Here is a 21,157-nt window from a genome sequence, read left to right on the forward strand (position 1 = left end):
ACACCTTGATGCCTTTAAAATCTAAACTTTTATCTTGAATTCCACAGCGAAGAAATTTTTCTTCAACTCAGTCCTAAATGGTCTACCCCATATCCAGTGACTCTCTCTTCTGGTTTAAAACTCTCCAAACAGGGAAAACATTTTCCCTGTATCTATTCTGTTAGAATTTTGTATGTTTCAATCAGATGCCCCTCTCATCCTTCGAAACTCTTATGAATACAGGCCCAGTCAAAGTAATCTCTCCTCATCGGATAGTGCAGCCATCTCTGGTATCAGCCTAGTGCCACTGGGACTTTTCGGCACAGTACGTGAAGTCTGGCTCACCTCCCTTAGACATCCTGGCCTGGTAATAATAAGTGAGACTTGACAGAGCTTGGTGCTCTGTGTGACTAACACCTTCTTTTAGAACAAGTCATGCACAAAGATGCCCTGAAGACATCCAGGATCAGTAATCGGCCCCAGCTGAACCTGATCACCCTGACTTGACGTGATTCTCTGAACAATATTCTCACCACCTAGAGCTACCAAGCACTGACTGTGATGAAGATCACTCCCCCCGTGTGAATGAGGACACAACCTTTGAAATGAGTCATCAATTCAAGGCAGAAATGTCGTCTGCATATAACATCAGCCATACTGCTTTCTCAGTCCTGACGAAGGGTTTTGGCCTGAAACATTGACTTCCCTGCTCCTCAGAAGCTGTCTGACCGGCTGTGCTTTTCCAGCTCCACAGTTGTTGACTCCAGCTTCCAGCACCTGCAGTCCTTACTGTCTCAAAATTCAACAGTTCCTGGAATCAAATGGACAGGTTCTGTGTGGCATAGATGCAGAAGTGAAATGGAACGTACATCAGAACACGATATACAATGGAACACTCCTAACATGTAGTAAGCAAGAGAAGAAAAATGCAGCCACTGTGTTTATATGGCGGGTCCAGTTGAGTTTCTCATCAATAGTAACCTGCAGGATGTTGATAGGGGATTCACTGATGGTGACCCCATTGAATGTCAAGGAGCAGTGGTTAGATTGTCTCTTATTGGAGATAGTCATGGCCTGGTGTTTATGTAGTCTGAACAGACAGAGAGCAAGCTAACGTTTTGAGTCTTTATGACTCTTCACGAGAGTTGACATGAAGTGTGGAGGGGCCAGCCAAGCCAGGATAACGTCCAGACCTTGTTGCATTTGGACACAGGACTGCTTCAGTACCTGAAGAGCCGCGAATGGTGCTGAACATTGTGCAAAACAGCGCTGCTGACACGGCCTCCTTCTTCCACAACCGTGGTTTCCCACCAACTGTGGTTGACGGGGCCCTCAACCACACCTGACCTTTCGCCCTTGCCCCTTCCTACCACTCTCAACAGCGTGACTGGGACTCCTTGTCCTCACTTTTCATCCCAGCAACCTCTGCATTCAAAGGATTATTCTCTGCCATTTCAGACAACTCTATCAGAGCGCCGCCACCAAACACACCTTCCCCTCACTCCCCCTTATGTCCATTTCATGGGGATCGTTCCCTCCAGGACACCCTCATCCATTCATCAACTACTCACCTTCCCACATCATCTTCCCATTTAACCACAGAAGATGCAACACCTGCCCCTTCACCACCTTCCTGCTCACCATCCAAGGGCCTAAACAATCTTTCCAGGTGAAGCAGCATTTCACCTGTACCTCCTCCAATCTGGTCCGTTGTATTCGCTGTATACTCTACACTGGAGAAACCAGTCTGCCTTTGCAGAACACCTCCAGTCCATGCACAAGCATGACCCTGACCTTCCTGTAGCCGGTTATTTTAACACAGTGTCCTACTGACACGCCCATTTGACTGTCCTCAGCATGCTGTAGTGCTCCAGCAAAAACTGAAGGAGCAACATCTCATCTTCACACCAGGCACTTTACAACCTTCTGGACTTAATATTGAGCTCAGCATCTTCAAATTGTGAACCAATCCCTTTCTTTCTGCCTTACTTGCTACATTCTCTGTGACCACGTCCTCTCTCCCCTCCCCCCAACACCAGTGGGACTGTCTGTTCTTTCAAGACTGGCAGTTAGACAGACCACTGTTCTGCCATTCTCACATTCCGATCACTTAATCTTAGCTACCAACATCCTTTCTCCCCCAGCAATCTACACCCCACTTACCCCACAACACCCCCCCCGCCAAACTATAGCATAATGATGTGCTCTCCACACTTCGCATTAGCTCTGAAGAGTCATCTCTCTCGCTTCATGGATGCTGTCTGATTCGTTGTGATCTCCAGTATTTGTTGTTTTCAATATCCAGGCTTGGGCTGACAAGTGGCAAGGAATGTTCTCACTACATAAATACCAGGCTATGACTATTTCCAATAAGAGACAATCTAACCACTGATCCTTTACATTCAATGGGGTCACCATCAGTGAATCTCCTATCGACATCCTGCAGGTTACTATTGACGAGAAACTCAACTGGACTCGCCATGTAAACACAGTGGCTGCAAAAGCAGGTCAGAGACTAGGAATACTGCAATGAGTAACTCAGCTGCTGACTCCCCAGATCCTGTCCACCATCTGTCCTTAGACAGTACTTTCCAAACCCATGACCACTTCCATCTGGAAGGACAAGGGCAGCAGGTACATGGGAAAACAAATTCCCTTCCGAGCCACTCACTATCCTGACTTGGAAATATATTGCTGTTCCTTCAGTGTTGCCAGATCAAAACCCAGAATTCTCCCCCTAATGGCATTGTGGGTCAACCTTCAGCACATGGACTGCAGCGGTTCAACATCCCCTTTGCAAAGGAAACTAGGGATGGGCAATAAATCCTGGCCCAGGCAGCAACACCCACATCCTATGAGTTTAAAAAGAAGAAATCCAGATGACCTTCGGCACAGGCAATGATAGGGGAGTGTAAGAAGGGATCAAAACACGACAGGTCCACCAGCAAAGAGAAAAGCACCTTTGGAAAAAAAACACCGGGGGGGTGAGGAAGGTGATGGGGTGGGGTCATCATCAATTGCAGTTAACAGTCAGATGGATGGAATGAGTTGTCTTATCTTCAGTTGTACTGTAGGGAGAACATTGTCACTGAGGAAGCTCTAGGCACCGTAGAAAGTCTGGCTGTCATGGCAGAGCTGGCTATCAAACCCACCTTAGCAAAGCTATTGTCTCAGTCATCATGGGCAAAGCCCCAAGTACTGATTTTACAATAACTCATATTTATATCATCTAGAGCTGAAACTTGTGTTTCTGCACAAACTTCTTCCTCTCAGCTGGAAAGAGTGGGGGCAGTGTGTCAGGAAATGCTGAATGGAAAAACTGTGACCCTTTCAAAAAAACAAAGGAGGTTGCAACAAAAGCAACCATTATCTCCCTGCTTGGCACTTACCTGTACGTTTCAGAACTGGACAATCTACAGTTGATATGATCTTCGCAGTCCAGCAAGAGAAATGCTGTGAATAAAAGAGAGCACAGTATAATGCCTTAATCGATCTCACTGAGGCATTCAACTTAGTGTGAACAGAGGTGATCTACTTAACTGACTGTCCCATCAAAGGCTGCTCAATGCCATCTCCTCCTGCCATGCTAACATGATGGGTAAGGTCAGCTACAACAGGGCAACTTTGAAACCCTTTGAAATCTTCAGTAGGTCAAACAGGATTATGATCTGACACCCAACACTTTTTGGCATATTCCTTTCTTTGCTGTTGTCATATGCCTTCAAGTCCACACAGGTTGTCTACTGTCAAACCAGGACTGAGGGAAAGCTGGTCAGCATCACCAAGACATTGCCTTAGATCCAAGTCCTTATCAGAGGTTTACTGTACACTGGCTCAGTTGCACTGGTGTTCCATACTGCCAAACACCTTCAGCAGCAAAGGGACACACACACACTCCCTCATGTCTGTCAAGAGTTTGGTTTAACCATTGGCATCAAAAAGGCACAGAAGACTGTCACAATGCCATCTATCAGCATTAAAAATGTAATGCAGCAGGTGCTTGTATCACACATATCTAGGCTACACAGTCACCACCAATGCGTTGCTCAATGCTAAAATCTGCACTAACCATGAAAGAAAGCTGAGTGACAGAATGTGAAACAGTAGCAACCTGACTGAGAACCGGGAGTCTCTCCAAACCTGTGATCTCAGCACACTGTTGTAGAGTAGTGAGACCTGGACAGTGTTCTCTGGGTGGGAGGAAAGACTGCTCAGTTGTTTTTTCATTCAGTCACAGGCTAGGCCTGCATTAATTGCTCGGAGGATAGTTTAAGAGTCAACCACATTGCTATGGGTCTGGAATCACATGTACATTTCCTTTCATGAAGGGCATTAGTGAACCAGATGGGTTTCTCTGACAATGGTTCCATTAAACTCTTAATTCCAGATTATTATGTTAATTCAGATTCCATCATCTGCTGTGGCAGGATTCAAACCCACATTCCCAGAACATTAGAGACAACAAGGTGCAGGGCTGGATGAACACAGCAGGCCAAGCAGCATCATAGGAGCAGAGAGGCTGACGTTTCGGGCCTAGACCCTTCATCCAGAACATTACCTGGGTCTCTGGATTAACAGTCCAGTGATAATACCACTAGGCCATCACTATCTCAGTGTTTCCTTGTCATCTCTTGGCAGGAAAAGGTCACAAGCTCAGAGCCTATACTGTGTTAATTTCATCAGCAAACGCTTGTTACTAAGCCAATGACGTCTGTACTGACTTGGTCATGTTCATCAGACAACATGACAGCCATACACCAAAACCAATCTTCGGTACAATGAACTGCTCACTAGGTCATGACCTCCTCCAGGGCTTCCATATCTCTACTACATGTAAGGATACATGTAAGTGAGATATGAAGGTTGCGGAGATTGGCACTGACAAATGGGAGACAGTCGCTGTCACTGGAGGCTAAAGAAGGGCATTGGAAGAACAAATGAAAAAAGCTCAATGCCTGAGGAGAGGGCCTATTGGAAAGAGAGGCCAGTAAATTGTGCAGCTCAATGTCTTCCTCTGCAGCAAATTCAGCAAACCTGTATACCATAGTGGGGCTCCCGAGTCCAGACAATGCTTCCCACAGATAAGACCATCACAGCACTAACCACTATCTTATGAGACAGAAACTACCACCACTGCTTTCAAAACTGGTTAGGTAGAATGTGACAAAGTCTCTGCATGTGACAGGAGTAGATTAATTTCTTGTCTGTGCCCATTTTTTGAGCATCCAATTTTGCTCAATACAAAGATGCTTGCATATGCTGTAACTGGGATGCTACTGTCACTTCAAAACCACAAATGGTTAATGTTTTGTTTTAATATGCTGCGTGTTTCAGGTCGGTACTAAAGTAAATACCAACGATTTGAGGATTGATACCTTTCGAGCTAAAGGAGCAGGGGGACAGCACGTGAATACAACAGACAGCGCAGTGAGAATCGTTCATATTCCAACAAGTGAGTGGCTGTCCACTTTTTCAGTTAACTGCACGTGATTATTTGTGCAACAATATGTGTTTACTCGAGTCACAAAGTGAACCAATATTACTGCCATCAGTACCACTGACTTCTGGGATTTTGGACCATTCTCCCACACTGAGTTGGTAGTGGGTACAATTCAGTCTCAGAATAAAGGGAGTGAGGATATTGTATTTTGATTCTCTTTACTAACTCACTCACAAGTACTCTGTTTACTATATCGCGTTTCCATTCACTCATTCATAAAATCATGTTTTTGTCGTACATTTTATAAACTAAACATCCCTTCCAACCTATTACTGTTTCTTTACACCTTTCAGTTCTTATCGGCCTATGCTGCAAGCAGTGTTTGGACCGGTTTCTGCATCAAATACTCCAGAATAGGTTACGGTATTAACACTTATTCAGAACAGTGCCATCCCCGCATCATGTCTCCATAACCCACTTGAAACTATGGAAAGATTATAATATTAATTAGCCCTTAACAATAGTCTCTTGGAACTTGAATAGGTTGCAGACATCAAACAGTTTCGTCCACTAGTATGTATTTTATAGATGCATATTAAATAGGCTTGTACCCACTTTAAGAAACTTACTTTGTAAACAGCGCTTCCATGAAACTGCATGAATGAATGTGTAAAAACTGTCAAAACCAGCAACTGTAAATGAAATTTCATGACCCAGCTGCAGGAGATCAGTTTAATATCCTCTATACTTTTGTTTAGTACATGTATAATTTCTCACTTATTTAGATCACATAGGTCCAGTATTTTTACTAACATTACTAACTTTAAAGACAAACACCTCATGATTATGCAAGCTCAGACCAGCGCTTAAACCATCTCCTGCTCCCCAGAACAGATGTCACACAAACTTTTGTGTACAATGGATACAACTATGTAACACCATAGTGCTAAAACTTTAATGTATGTGAGAACTGTGTATAAAGAGGCTCCTGTAAAACTGTACTTCGGATTCCATCACCACCTCGAACTGTGCTACTGCGGATGCTCAATAAAGGGGCTATTTTTGCCGCTCACTGACCTGGATCATTATTAAAACACGATCCCACACATTTATCTCAGATTAAACAGTAGGTTATTAAGGACTGAGGTGAGGAGGAATTTATGCATTAAGACAGAGATGAATCTGTGGAATTCTCTAAATCAGAAGAATTTTGAAGCCCAAGCAATCACTAGATTTTTAAATACTCAGAATAAGGAAGATAGTTATTATGCAGATCAGTGGTGTTGAAGTAGAAGATTATCCATGATCCCATTGTATAATGGAGTGGCCTACTCCTCCTCTTGCTCGTGTTAAGGGATCAGGTATTGAAGATATATATTAAAGTGTATGGGATGTTCTAGTTTTTGTTGAGATTTGGACAGGAGTTAATTGATTCATTGCTCATGATGTTTAGAGTCGTGGGTGAGACTGCAAATATTTGAAGATCTTACCGAATTTAAACAGAAAGACCTCATCAACATTTCCTATTCCCATTTCTGGGCTAATTGGGTATGGCCAGGAAGGAGAATGAGCAGGAGGCTGCAACTGGGGACTGTTGGTAAGGTTCTTGGGTTATCAGGAGCAATGGAAGATCTACAATGTTCAGGGCTTGGGAGATATCAGCTGGGCTGTGCAGCAAGCACAAGACTATCCACAAGGGGCTGGGGTGATGCCAGAGAAGCTGGCCTCCATGAGGAAGTGCACTCCTGCTTCTCCTGACTTGGGAAGTTCTGTAAAGAACACTTGGCTTGCAGACCTGCAGCACCCACTTCCTGTGCCACCTTTCCCGAGCCCTGGAAAACCCAAACAGCAGCTGTTAAATTCCAGTTGGTTCCCATTTGCACTGTGGAAGCCTGGCACACACTCAGTTGCCATGTTTTTTATATTTCAACCCACCAGCAGTATTGGGCAGGGGGTGGGGAAGCTTCATATTGAGGCTGTTAGTGTAGTTCATGTTCAGTTGAGAAAAAGCGGTTTCTCTAGTGAGCAAGGCAGAGGAAAGGGAACTGGTTTTGACAGGTCTACAGGACAGTCACTAAACAGGGAAAGACAACAATGAGAATATCAGTAAACCATCAAAGTTAGATTTTTTAAGAGTGCCTATTACTATTTGCTCCCTGCAGTCTGCAAGATAAACAGACATTAACCTTTTAAACCAGGCTTCTGTAGTGTTGGAGTTGGACATAAGCAAACAACTTATGGTCTAGTTCAGATTACAAGGATAACCTGGTGTTAACATGCATGAAGTGCCTGTTATGACCTGCCATTCCTGAACAAACAAAGGTTACTTACAGGACTGATCCATACCACTAAATTTGACAGTACCCAAAGGGGATATGAAATCTGTAACACTCCTGAACATGTGTTTAATTGTGATAACCAGATTGTCATTAATTTCAGTCTGACCTTTCTAGGTTTAACAGTAGAATGCCAACAACACCGATCACAGTTGGAGAACAGAAAGCTTGCCATGCGCATATTAGAAGCAAAACTATATCAACAGGTTGCAGAAAGAGAACTGGAGCAGAGGCAGAGTACTCGGAAACTACAGATAAGTTCATAAGGGACACCATTCAGTCTCACCAACCAAATCATCAGTGGATGGCAAGTTTTGGATGTGTCCAGTTTCCTGAAATCTGACACTCTGGACTCGCTAGAGTAATATCCTCACATTCCTGATTGTGCTGCTTAAGCAGCACAAAGTGCTAGAGGGATAGCGTTTTAAGTCATTGGCTTTGCTGTGACTTATCCTATATCTGAGGTCAAACCTCAACTGGAGTATTGTGTCTAGTTCTGGGTACCACACTTTTGGAAGGACGTAAATGCATTGCAGAGGGGTTTATAAGAATAGTTCTCATCCTTGGAACCATCGGTCATGAGGATACATTGGAAAGGTTGAGACTGGGATTTTAGGTTTTCAAAATAATGAGGGGGCTGCAAAGAGTAGATAGGGAGACACTGTTCCCATTTGTTAAAAGGGTCAAGAATGAGAGGGCCCAGATTTAAAGTGATTTGCAAAAGAAACAAACATTTTCTCACAATATGTGGTTCAAATCTGGAATGCACTGCTAGGAGGCAGTAGTGGAGGCATTTTCAGTTGAGGCATTCAAGAGAGCATTGGATGATTGTTTAAATTTAAACCGTGTGCAAGGTTATGAGGAAAAGGCAGGAAACTGGCATTAAGTTATAATGCTCGTGACTTCCTTTTGCATCATAAGGCTTCTATGATATTGATGGTACAATCATTTTGAAGTATTTCAAAACATTCCCAATACAGGCCTATAACTCCCTCCTAGATCAGTAAGTGTACTGTAGGGGTTACTGAGCTGCATTGTCTATACAGACCTCACCAAACTATATGTTTAAATAACAGATAAATTAATAATCTTGACACTTTTTACTCTGGTATTTTGCCATTTGAAGGGACATGGGCCAAGTGCAGGCAGGTAGGTAGGACTAGTTTAGTTTGGGAACATGGTCGGCCTGGACTGGTTGGATCAAAGGGTCTGTTTCCCTGCTCTATGACTCTATAATTGCTTTGATCAAATGATATGTAACTTTGAGCTGGGAGATTTACATGAAGTATGTTTTCACTATAGGTTGGAACAAGAGCACAGTCAGAGAGAATTCGAACTTATAACTTCACCCAGGACAGGGTTACTGATCACCGGATTAACTATGTTGTCAGGGACATTAAGGTGAGAGAGCAGTCAGAGTCTGTTTACAATTGTTTGGGAAATAAATGTTTATTCTGATTTCCAGTCTCATCCTGTCTTTCATCATCTTTGAGAGTTGGTGATGCTATGAACATTGTTTCCCTAGAGTTTAATTCTTTGCTATCCTCATTGCCTGTCCATGTTTTAATAGTGTTCATTCATGTCATCTCTGGTCTTCATTGTGCGCATTCTCCAGTGTTTTGTCTTACAGAGCCTCTTCTTCCAAACATTCTCCTCCTGTTCAAGTTGTACGTCCAAAATATTTGAGCTTTCCTGATATCACTGCCTCAAATAAGTTCCTCTTATCACCAGCTTTGTGTATTTACTTGACTATCCATAACAAATGTAATATGAGTCCTTTCATTTCAAATGCCTTCTTTCCTCGGTTCAAAAGGTGTTGTTTGAGCTTGATCATTCTTTTGGACTTTCAGAACCATAAATTCTGCCTATAGCCACATAACGCTCAGCCTTTACTTCCAGACTTTGTAGACTTTGTGGACTTTGTGTTGTTGTTTGGTGGAGATCCATAAACCATTGTAATGAATGATCAGTAGCATTTAACACATGGGCTTGTCAGCCAGTTTTCAATTATTTGAAATAGCAACATATACTTCAGCTTACACTTCTGTTCTGTTCTAGGAGCTTCTGAGTGGTGGGAGACAGCTGAATGAACTGATTAATAAGCTTCTGGAGTCAGCAGAAAATGAAGCTGTTCTGGAACTTATAGAAACCAGAAATAGATGAATTAGTGAAGGGAAGTAAAGCTAAAATAATTGTAGAATGAATATTTGAAAGAAATAAAGTGCAAACTAATGTATGATTTTCTCTAAGCAGCCTCTTCATATTAAGATTCAAGTTCTGGCTACGTTGAGTTGTAAATTGTGGATACTGTCACTTAGTTGAATCAATCAAAACTAGAAAGCAAATCCATTTGCAGTACCCCAGTTTCTTTGACCCTGTGAAAGAAACTAACAGTTTACTGGGAAGGATGCAGTAAGGAGTACTTCAGTGACATTTATACAAAGTTCTGGGTCAGTGTAAAAGTTAGAAATACTGTATTTTCAAAAGTGACACAGAACATTGCAGCTAGAGCATAATTTAAGACCTAAAAAAGTGTGTAATTATTCAAGCAGTTTTAAATGCCTTACCATCTCAAACAGTAGAAAAGCATCCTGTGGGCTTGGACATCATCTTTTGATATGCAATGAAATAGTAGACTTCAACAAAAAGGGACTGGATTAAGGGATTGAAGGAGAAAGATTTTGCAGAGAAAGGGAGCTAATTGGCTAGCTCTTCAAAACAGCCAGCAATGTTCTCCTATTCTACTACATTATATTGAATGTACGAATTGGAACATCGAAGATAGGAGCAGGAGTAGTTGAGGGGTCAAATCAAGCCTGCTCTGCCAATCGCGCACAATACCTTAATCCTGCCGTCCCCCAACATTCCTTGATCCCTTTAGCCACAACAGTTATATCAACCTCTTTCTTGAAAACACACACTGTTGTTTGGCCTCAACTCCTTTGTGACAGTGAATTCCACAGGCTCACTATTCTCTGGGTGAAGAGATTCTTCCTCATCACAGTCCTAAAAGTCCTTACCTTCAAACTGTGACCCCTCGTACTGGACTCCCTCACCAGTGGGAACATCCTTTCTGCATCTAACCTGTCTAGCCCTGTTAGAATTTTATAGGTTTCCATGAAATTCCTCCCCCTACCCCATTCAACACAATCCTAACTGACTCAATCTCTCCTCATTCTTGCCATCCCTAGAATCCCAACTTCATTCAGACCCATTTGAATCAAACACCTCTTCCATCGGGCAGAAGATATAAAAGTTTAAATACATGCACAAACAGATTCAAGAGCAGCTTCTACCCGACTTTTGAATGGACCTCTTTAAAATTTAATGGTGTAGAGAGATCAACTTCTTGGTAGCTGTAACACTGTATCCTGCACTCTGTTCTGTTACCCTGAAGCACTTTTGCAGTATGATTTGCCTGTAAAAACACACAAGACAACACTTTTCACTGTACCTCAGTACACGTGACAGTAATAAATCATTGTTATTTCATCTTTTCAAACCTTCATTATGGCTTAGGGCTGATACCTAGGTTTTTCAATTGAAAGAATAGACTTTTGAGTATTTTACCATGTTGACGCAAGGTGCTGTATCAATACTGATGAGGTTAGTAGTAGTGGGGAAATTATGATAGCTTTTATGACAAATAAGCTACTAAATGGCATTGTCATAGGATACATGACAAGGTGTAGAAAAACAATTGCTGGAAAAGGAAGGCAATTTGCAAGGCTTGATAAAGAACGCTTGCTATTTTAAAAGCTTCCATTAAACGTGCCACTGTTGGCCATTTTCTTGCTACAACCACGTTTAACCAGTCAACTAATCATAAGTGCATTCAAACCAACACAATCAAATCTTATTTTCAAACTGCAGCTTTTCCTTAATCCCACCAAAAGCCAGCATTAATTAACTTTTGAACCGAATTGCATGCCCTCAGGCCAGTAGCTAGCTGTCACACCATGAATGAGATAAATATAATAGCTTTAGAACTAGATAACGAACCAATCTATTGCTACCGCCACACTCACACACAGAGTAAACTGCGGAGAATTTGGGGCTGGAAGGCAGTTCATCAATTTCATCAATTTTACAACCATACATATGGATAGTATTATTGTATGTAAATAATACAACTGTATATTGCAAACATTAAAAGCAGCAATGCCCATTTAAAATACAAACAGTTTAATACTGAGAAAGTTCCAAGTAAAGAATTTCAATACTTGGACAAACGCAAAAGATAGTGTTTATTAAAATAATATTACAGATAAGCAAAATTATCTATGAGTGTGGGTTAGCTGTCTATCACATAAGCCATTTTACAGAATATAAAATGTTGTGGCATGCCTTACAGAACATTTGCTCCCTAAACTGTACTTTAAACAAACTGCACATTCTGTATTACTGCCGATTTCTATTAATGTATATTTGCACTCAAATTATTTAACTCCCCACTGAAACCTATGAAGGCTAGTGAGGATTTTTTCTATCTTGGAGCGAGGGAGAATGGTTTCAGGAAACAGGCTTTAAATTAGTTCACTAAGTCTAGTTTATTTACTGATAATCAATAGGCAAAAATGCTTTCTTTTAAACCCAGTTGTCCAAAATGCTGACCGATAGGATCACAGCTACACAAAGACATCATGTCTTCTGCTTCCATGTACTGTTCAGGTAAATAAATGTAAAATTACTTTAAAATCAAATAGTTCAATATTTCTGTTTAATAGTTTATGTTGGGCCATAAACCTGCATTTCTAAACATCCAGAAAAATTCCTTTTGTTAACTATTACAGTAAACAATAAAAATGTTTAAAAAGTCAGTTTGAAACATCATGTATTCGATTTGTTCAAATTTGAATATCTCAAGGTGTAGCAGAGGAGTGATGAAAGTTTTAGTGTTGGCACTGGACTGATAAACTAGACGCCAAGGCTAATGTTCTGGGGACGTCAGGTTAAATCTCACCATGACAGCTGAAAGTAGGGAAGGAAATCTACCATCATGTCCAGGCCTGGCCTACATCTAACTCCAGCAATGTGGTTGACTTTTAATAGCCCTCTGTAGTGATTGCCTTGAACTGAATGGCTTGGTCAATCAGGGACAGCTAACAAATGCTGGCATTTCTACATGCCAAGACCCACATGCCAAGATTAGGATGAGAATAAATGACAAAAACAAAAATCAACAGGTCAATCAATTGATTCAACTATTTAATTCAAATTACCATAGAATTCAATTTTCTTTTTAAAGCATGGACTTGGCCTCGTCAGTTCTTTTATTCAAAAGAAGGGAGGTATCAATTCAGTTTCAATCCCACACAATTTTTGAAGCGTTTTTCAATGGCACATACTGGAGAAACCCACACTCTTGGTGACCAGCCTCAGAGAATGTCACCCAGAAAGCCAAAAGAGTTTGAAACCATTTTAAAAAGATGTCTAGCAAAAGACATCACTGTTCTTTGTTCTGCTTCCATCAATTTCATAAATTTTTAAAAGTTTCACAAGTTATGGGACAGGTTAGCAGAAATTAATTACACATGAAAAGCTTCAAAGATCAAAGGGCTGACATCTCAAGAGGACAGAGTATCCTCAGTGCAGACCTGAGAGGGTCAGCAGTGGGATTAGTTCTGAAGTGTCCTTGTGATAAACCAATAGTGACACAAGAGGCTAAATGGCTGCCTCCTGTGCCATTATTTTCCATACTTCCTTACTTAGAACTTTACCTTTGTTGTACTTCATGCAGCCAGGCTCAAAAGAAACAGCACCATTATCACTGGTCATCATTTACATTGTTACTTGCAGTAAAGCAAAATAAAATAAATGGATAAATTTATACAGAAATAAATGAAAAGACTTTCAATAATGATAAATTTCTGAAGCATGTGAACATTACTAAAGTTTTAACGACCAGTTTTACAGAAGAATTCACATTGATGCTAGGATATATGAAACACAACTACTCAACCCGTCAAGTCTGCTTACTTCCAATCTGCAATATCATGAAGCTGCCAAGTTACTTAACCTCATTAATAGATGGTAAGTAAACCAGAAGAAACTTGCAGGATAAAACTTTGGATTTCTTTGTGCTCTCAAAAAAAAAAGTTCCCCTTCAATAAGCCAGAGCTGGTAGCTCCTGTAGGCCAGTGCAAAACAATGTCACACTGTCTCTTCAAATCAGCCAGTTGAAACTGCCTATTTAATTACCATCACTTCAGCAACATCCAAACCACAATATACCTTCTGAGTGTATTTATTATACAAGATTTTTCAGATTTCATGAAGCAGTATGCAGGATAACAGCTAAAAGACCAAACTCTCAGATCTCCATTGTCACTAAGAAGAATACTGAATCTATTTAAGCTACCCTAATCATTTCTTTAAAAAAAGTGAGGCCTACTTGAAGAAGGATAGAACAGAAAAAAAGAAACCGTAGTGTATCTGCCAATGGGGGAAAAGATAATTTCAAAGCAATTTTTATTTTTTCAGTTCCTCCAAAGACTTTAACATGTACCGCAAAATATAACTGTCTTTGTCCAAAACTACCATATATGCAACAATCAGAAAAAAATACTAGTTTTATGACTTTTGATCTGTCTCATCTATGGCCATTTAAGACAGAGCTTGTTATTTCCCTAATTGGCCATTGATATGAGACGCTCTGTTGTCTGCTGGGGCCAAGTGGCCATTTCGCTGTATTCTTTCAACTCGGAGACCTTCTGGTGGCTGCCAGTCGTCATCCGAAAATGAACTCGAGCTCACCGACTCAGAGTCAATATCACTGGAGCCTTCGAAATCCCAGTCTGCACTCGACTCACTACGCACATCGTCCTCCTCGCTAATGAAACTTTGGCCCGGCTCCAAGCACGAAGGATACAGACGCGCCGAAAGACATATGAAGTCACTGTCATAGTGCAGCAATCCCAACATGGTACCAACATTGACCCACTGATCCTCAGTTGTATCGTACTGATGAACCGTCACCCTGTTCTTCTTCCACTGTGGAACAGTGGTGGTGATGAGAAGCAGTTTGTTCCCGTGACACACAATTCGAAAATTGTGGATGTTGGCGTCAATCGGGATGTCACTAATCCTTCGCCATTCTCCCTTCGAGGGGTTATAAACCTTGATGACCGGAATGTCACAAATGCAATAGATTTCATCATTGAAAACGCAGGCTTCCTGAAACTCACTCCGTTTGAGAGAGGCACAGTTCAGCCACTGATTCCTTTCTGGCACGTAGCACAACATCCTCTTGTTATTAACAGCGTACAAACAGTCTCCGACTGTGATCAGTTTGAACAAATGCAATGCATGAGGCAGGGGTGTCACAAATATCCACTGGTTTCTCTGAATACTGTAACACTCAACCTCCTTAATTTTCAGGCCTGTAGATGGATCACGACCACCGAGGATATAAATATATCCATTCAGGTAGGCAACATCCATCTTCTCTCTCGCCAACAGCCGCTCAGCCAGTTGTTGCCAGCTGTTCTGAACTGCATTGTACACCCAAAGCTGCTTGGTTGGCTGCGCTGCCAAAAACACATCGTTGTCTGGTGAAACACAGACAGCCAATGAACTGATGGACTTGGTAAGTGCAGGACTAGTCAAAGGTGAAGCCATTGTATAAATGTCACCAGAGTACGGATCATAACAAAGGAAAGGTTCCTTCCGATGGCCAAAGAATATAACCATTTCCTTAGCATTGAATCCAATCCTCTTGGAAGTATTTTGTAGCGTTGCAGGCACATCAGCCCTCTGACATGCAGAAAGGTCTTCAACGATGGAGCCAAGAGACTTGTTTTTGACAAACAGCTGAGATTTAAGAACATCAAGGTACGTTCTGTCCTTCTCAGTGAAATGATGCCACCGGACACACTTTAGTACATCCAATGCGTGTGCAGCACCCTCACTGAAATTTGCTTTAATCCACTGAATTGCAGCCCTGCACACTTTGCTCTCGCTGTCCACATCCAGCGTGTCCAGACTAAGGATTTCTTTTATCTGCTCAGGCGAAAGCTCACACAATTCCTCCGTCCTGCACAGATGTTGCAAGTTGCGTGCAATGAAAACACGTGCCTTCTCTTTCAGTTCCACATTATCAAAGGCATCTGCAAACTAAGGCAATAGCATAGTTGAGTCTGACAAGCACTTCTCATGTAAGGAAGCATACAGATAGACAGTTTTAAAATTGGAGTGAAAAATAACTTACACAACCTAAATCAAGTACTTTTTGAAATGTGGTCACTGCCGTTACATAAGTATGTCACTTGTGCAGAAACAGCAAGTGTTCACAATGAAACAAGTAATTTATGGTGGACTTGGTCATTTGATGGAAAGATGGCAGAATTCTTCAGTGTAGAGGGTTCTGGATGTCCCAGCACATGAAATCACAGAATATTATTGGGCAGATACAGGAAGTGATTAGGCAGGCAAAGAGACTGGTATCATTATTGCAAGGGAAATGGAATATTTAAACAGGGAAATTTTGCTACAGTCGTGCAGGATACTGCTAAGACCTTGGCTGCAGTAACATCTTGTTTAAGGAAGGACATGACTGCATTAGGAGTTCAGAGAAAGTTCATTTGACTGGTACCTTGGGATGAAGTGATTATCTAATGAGGAAAGACTGAACAAGTTGCGTGCAGAAAGGATGTTGCTTTTTCGGAAGAGACTAGAAGTAGTGGACAGTTTAAAAATTAAATGGAAATAAAGAGAACTTTCCTTTCTCTGGGAAGGGCATTATTCTGTGAAATTCTCTTCCCCAGAGAGTATGTTGGTAGGGTCATTGGTGATTTTAAGGTGGAGGTAGGTAGATTCTTGATTGAGAAGGGAGTCAAAGACGGGAAAGTAGAATTGAGGCCACAATCGTATCTCATTATCTTATCAAAAGCACAGCATTCTCAAGGGCTGAATAGACTGTTGGAATGCCAGTCAACATCTTTGTAAACAGTAAATGGAGAAATGGATCCCCAATTTAACAAGTACAGCTTGAGCAGGCTAAAAGATTTAAACACACAAAAGCATTACAATCCATAACAGGTTTAAAAAGTACATTCATTTCAGTGCACAAGAGTTTCCAGTGGAAAAAAGTTCTGCAATCCATCTGTTTCTCTCTACCAACATTCTGAAAGTCACCCATTATTGTAGATTTGTTAACTTAATCATAAACAATTTCCATCATTTAGTCTACAACAGATTTGAGGCAAACTAGATAACTGTCGCTGAGAACTCTCACGGAGATCCAAAGTCACTCATTCCTCCTAAGCAACTTATTACATGATAAAAAATCCTGAATCAAGCTTGTTTATTTTAATTTTAAACAACAGCAAGGAATAAAATTCACTGATACAGTTCTGAGGAAGGGTCACCAGACCCGAAACGTTAATTCTGATTTTTCTTCACAGATGCTGCCAGACCTGCTGAGGTTTTCCAGCAACTTCTGTTTTTGTTCCTGATACAAACATCTGCCACCTTCCTCTCTCTCCATCAATAAATTCTTTTACTCCCTCTTAAGCCAGCTTCCTCTTATTTCACCACTCAAGTTGAGAGCTTTGACGACTTCTAGTTGGGTTAAAACATATGATCATTTAATAATTACGGGCCCTAATTTGAACAACCTGTAAAATGTTACCTCACGCGTCGGCTCCCAGATCATTCCTGCCCCAATCTAAAGTCTCTACCCCATCGTTTCCTCCCTACTATCCAGGTTCTCTGCCTCGACCAGACTCAAAACACTTCCAGACCAAATACATCATATGCCAAACCAACCTCTTCACCCTGATTTCTGAAGAAGGGTCTAGGCCCGAAACGTCAGCTTTCCTGCTCCTCTGATGCTGCTTGGCCTGCTGTGTTCATCCAGCTCTACACCTTGTTATCTCTCTTCAACCTCCTGCCATTTCTCCCCCACCCCTGAACCCCCTTCCCCTAAACACATTTACCCCTCCCCACCGCCCCTCCCCTAACCACTCCTCACCCTCCCATTTGCCACTCCCCGTTATCCCCCTTCGCCCCTCACCTTGAAGATGCCGGTGCAGTTGTACAGATCCAGTCTCCGGGCCATGAAGGCGGCGCACGCCTGCCGGACATACTCGAGCTGCAGCATATTGGCGGCGACATAGAGTTTCTGGACGCTGGCCTCGGAGACAGTGACCCGGCCCGTGTAGCAGTAATCAATGATCAGGGCCATGGAGTCCGAGTCCACCTCATGGATGGTGATTCTCTGCTGTTTACTCTCGAACAGGCCTCCCGTGAACATACTCCTGAAATACGGGCTGGCGGCGGCCAGGACATTGCGGTTACACAGGAAGCGGCTGCCGCTCTCCACCTCCAAGGTCACATCCACCAGCAGCCGGGCGTCATAGAAGGATTTGAGCTCCCGGAGTAAGGCCCGAGCGTGGGCCGCATCCTCCAGCAACTCAGGACCTGACAGGCCGCTCACTGCCGCCATCTTGACCCTGCCCCTGCTGCCGCCACCGGGTAGACCCCGCCCCGGGACATCAGCCGCTGCCATTGGCGGATACCGCCGGGTAACCTCGGTCTCGTCACCCCCATTGGCTGACGCTACCCGATAACGCCCGCCCCTATCACTCCCATTGGCTGACACTGCCGGTGGGCCCCGCCCTATCATTTCCATTGGCTGACCATGCCGTGGAAATCCCGCCTTTATCGTTTGCATTGGCTGAGGCTGACAGATAAGTTCCTGCCGCTCGTTATCATTGGCTGTTACTTCCAGGGGGTTCCCCGCCTCTCTTGCCTCCATTGACCCACATCACTCGGTGGACGCCGCCCTGTTACTCCCATTGGTCGACTCTGCCAGGTAAAACCACACTCTATCATTTCCATTGGCTGATGCCGCCCGGTAACTGAAACAGGAAGTGGTGGAAAAACTCTTCGGGTCTAGTGTTATCTGTGCAAAGTTGATTCTATTCCTAGAAAGACCCAGCAATGGACCAGGATAAGAATATGGCTAAAGGAGGTGTCAATGAGAGGGTGAAGTATCATGCTGTCTGAAAACAACAAAAAAGGATGTCATCATTACAAGGGATACCTATAATGGTGAAAGCGGGCGGGGTGGGGGGGCGGTGGTGCAGACACTGTGGTCTGAGATCGCGTCCAAAGGGCTCCACAGAGCCACGTTGCAGATGGTCTTCCTCAAGGTTAAAATGAGGAGTCACTGTGTGAGCAACGTGGTTATAACGACAAGGTTCTTTCTTATGAACGGAGGGAGGCATTCCACAGAATGGTCACTCAGAGTGCATTTGGTCTCTCTACTGTAGAGGACACCACATTGTGAGCAGCAAATATTGTAGGCCAGATTGAAAAAAATGCAAGTGAATCACAATTTCATCTGGAAGGAGTGTTAACAGCGAGGCCCTGGACAGTGCAGAAAGGGAAAATGAAAGGTCAGATGTTGAATCTTCATGCACTTGCATGGAAGGTGCTCTAGAGAAAGAACCTATCAACCACAGTGAGGAGGAATCCCCATTTGGGGGAGAAAGGAAGACACGTCAGAACTATTGTCATGGACAGAATGTCTTTAGAAAAATTACAACAAGACAAACTGGAGAATAGAATTGGTATTCTTACTCGAAGCAGGGAATGAGAAAACGTAGCTAAGGCAAGTGTGGGAGTCACAGGCTTATAGTGAATATTGGTTTATAGCACATTCCCAGAAATGGAGATAGAGAAGTCAAAGAAGGGAAGTGTTACAGACGTAAATTGTGAAGGTGAGAGAAGAGTGGAAATTCATAGCAAAGCTGTAGAAGTGTAGGAACTGGACATGGCACATCAGTATACTGGAAAATGAGATGAAAGAGGGGCTGGAGTGGGACTGGAATAGGGAACGTTCTGAACATTGCCTACATAAATGCTGGCATAGCCAGGACCCAAAGCAACACATTTTATTTGGAGGAAAAGAGTGAAGTTAAAGAAGAAATTATCATAAAATTCCTACAGTGTGGAAACAGGCCCTTCAGCCCCACAAGTCCACACCTAATCTCACAGCATCCCACCCAGACCCATCCCCCTGTAACCCACCTAATCTACACACCCCTGAACACTATGGGTAATTTAGCATAGCCAATCCAACCTAACATCTTTGGACTGTGGGAGGAAACTGGAGCACCCAGAGGAAATCCACACAGACACAGGGAGAACGTGCAAACTCCACACAGAAAGTTGCCCGAGAGTGGAATTGAACCCGTGTCCCTGGTACTGTGAGGCAGCAGGGCTAACCACTGAGCTACCATGCCTTACAATTATTATTATTATTATTCAATGAGAGAACAAAGTTCAGCCAAGCAGAAATGGGTGGTGGTGAATGGGGAATGTTTGAGCCTCTGTTCAATGAAGAAGTGGAATATTTTCAGACCATTCTTGTGTCAATACCATTTATGACTCCTCAGAAGATGAAGCAGTCTGCATCCTGGACAACATTAGGCTTGGGTGGATATGTGGCAATAGTTGTGTCATAAGAGTGCCAGGCAATGACCAACTCCAACAAAAGGGAATCTAACCGCTGCCCCTTGACATTTAATGCCATTAACTCATACTGAATTACCAACTATCAACAGTCTGGGGTTACTATTGACTAGAGACTGAATTGGACCAGCCATATAAATACTGTGACTACACGAGCAGATCAGAGACTGGGAATTCTGCAACATGTAACTCCCTTCCTTTCTTATCAATGTGCCTACCTGATGCACAGTGCGTACCATCTGCAGGAATGCATTGAAATATCTAACCAAAGTTTCTCCAACAGCAGCTTCTAATCCCATGACCTCTACCACCTAGAAGGAAAATAACAGCAGATGCATGGGAACACTACCACATGTAAGTTCCCTTGAACCCATGCAGCATCCCGACTTGGAAATATATCACTGCCACTTGGTCGCAGTCCTAGAACGCTCTCCCTAATAGCACTGTAGGTGTATTTATCCATCTGTACTGCCTCACTACCTTCTTAAGGGCAATTAGGGATGGACAACAAATGCTGGCCAAGCCAATGCTGTTCTCATCCCATGAATGAATAAAAACAAACAGGCAGTTTTATAAAGTTTTACAAGTTCAAAGACAAAGTGGGTAAACAAGGTACCAAGACGGAGAGCATCTACCAAAAGGCATTCTACTTGGTTTCCTCTTTCAAGATACAGCCGTAGAGAAGGAACCGACCATTCATGTCATTCATTTATTGGAGGTAGAATACTTAGTCATAAAGTCATAGATTCATACAGCACAGAAACAGACCTTTCAGTCCAAGCCAATCATAAGCCCAAACTAAACTAGTTCCATCTGCCTGCGCCTGGCCCATACCCCTCCAGACATTTCTTCATCATGCAGTTCTCTAAATGTCTTTTAAACATAACTGTACCTGCATCCACCACTTCCAGAGGAAGTGGTG

General features: G+C 42.7%; 3 protein-coding genes across 5 annotated transcripts in view; 1 reads left to right on the forward strand and 2 right to left on the reverse strand.

Moving 5' to 3' along the window:
* mtrf1 (mitochondrial translational release factor 1) overlaps positions 1–11,923 on the forward strand; it is a 29,371-nt gene extending 17,448 nt beyond the window's left edge. For all 3 annotated transcript variants that reach the window (XM_020515871.2, XM_048602620.1, XM_048602621.1), the window contains 4 exons: positions 5,314–5,431; positions 7,873–8,009; positions 9,058–9,156; positions 9,814–11,923. In XM_020515871.2, coding sequence (XP_020371460.1) covers positions 5,314–5,431; positions 7,873–8,009; positions 9,058–9,156; positions 9,814–9,918 — 459 coding nt within the window. In that variant the 3' untranslated portion in view covers positions 9,919–11,923. The remainder of the gene's footprint in view (positions 1–5,313; positions 5,432–7,872; positions 8,010–9,057; positions 9,157–9,813) is intronic.
* Positions 11,924–14,209: 2,286 nt separating this feature from the next.
* kbtbd7 (kelch repeat and BTB (POZ) domain containing 7) lies at positions 14,210–18,557 on the reverse strand. Its single transcript, XM_020515872.2, has 2 exons — positions 17,771–18,557; positions 14,210–15,870 (listed from the first exon to the last, which is right to left on the reverse strand). The coding sequence occupies exons 1-2, from the start codon at positions 18,512–18,514 to the stop codon at positions 14,377–14,379; spliced, it is 2,238 nt and encodes a 745-aa protein (XP_020371461.2). The 5' UTR covers positions 18,515–18,557; the 3' UTR covers positions 14,210–14,376.
* Positions 18,558–18,577: 20 nt separating this feature from the next.
* The window catches only part of tmco3 (transmembrane and coiled-coil domains 3), a 63,078-nt gene continuing 60,498 nt past the window's right edge, over positions 18,578–21,157 (reverse strand). Inside the window, exon 16 of the transcript XR_007263170.1 lies at positions 18,578–18,617. The gene's annotated coding sequence lies outside the window, so the exon portion shown is untranslated. The remainder of the gene's footprint in view (positions 18,618–21,157) is intronic.

The sequence above is a fragment of the Rhincodon typus genome, chromosome 11 (assembly GCF_021869965.1).
Source record: "Rhincodon typus isolate 14 chromosome 11, sRhiTyp1.1, whole genome shotgun sequence".
Taxonomy (NCBI): Eukaryota; Metazoa; Chordata; class Chondrichthyes; order Orectolobiformes; family Rhincodontidae; genus Rhincodon; species Rhincodon typus.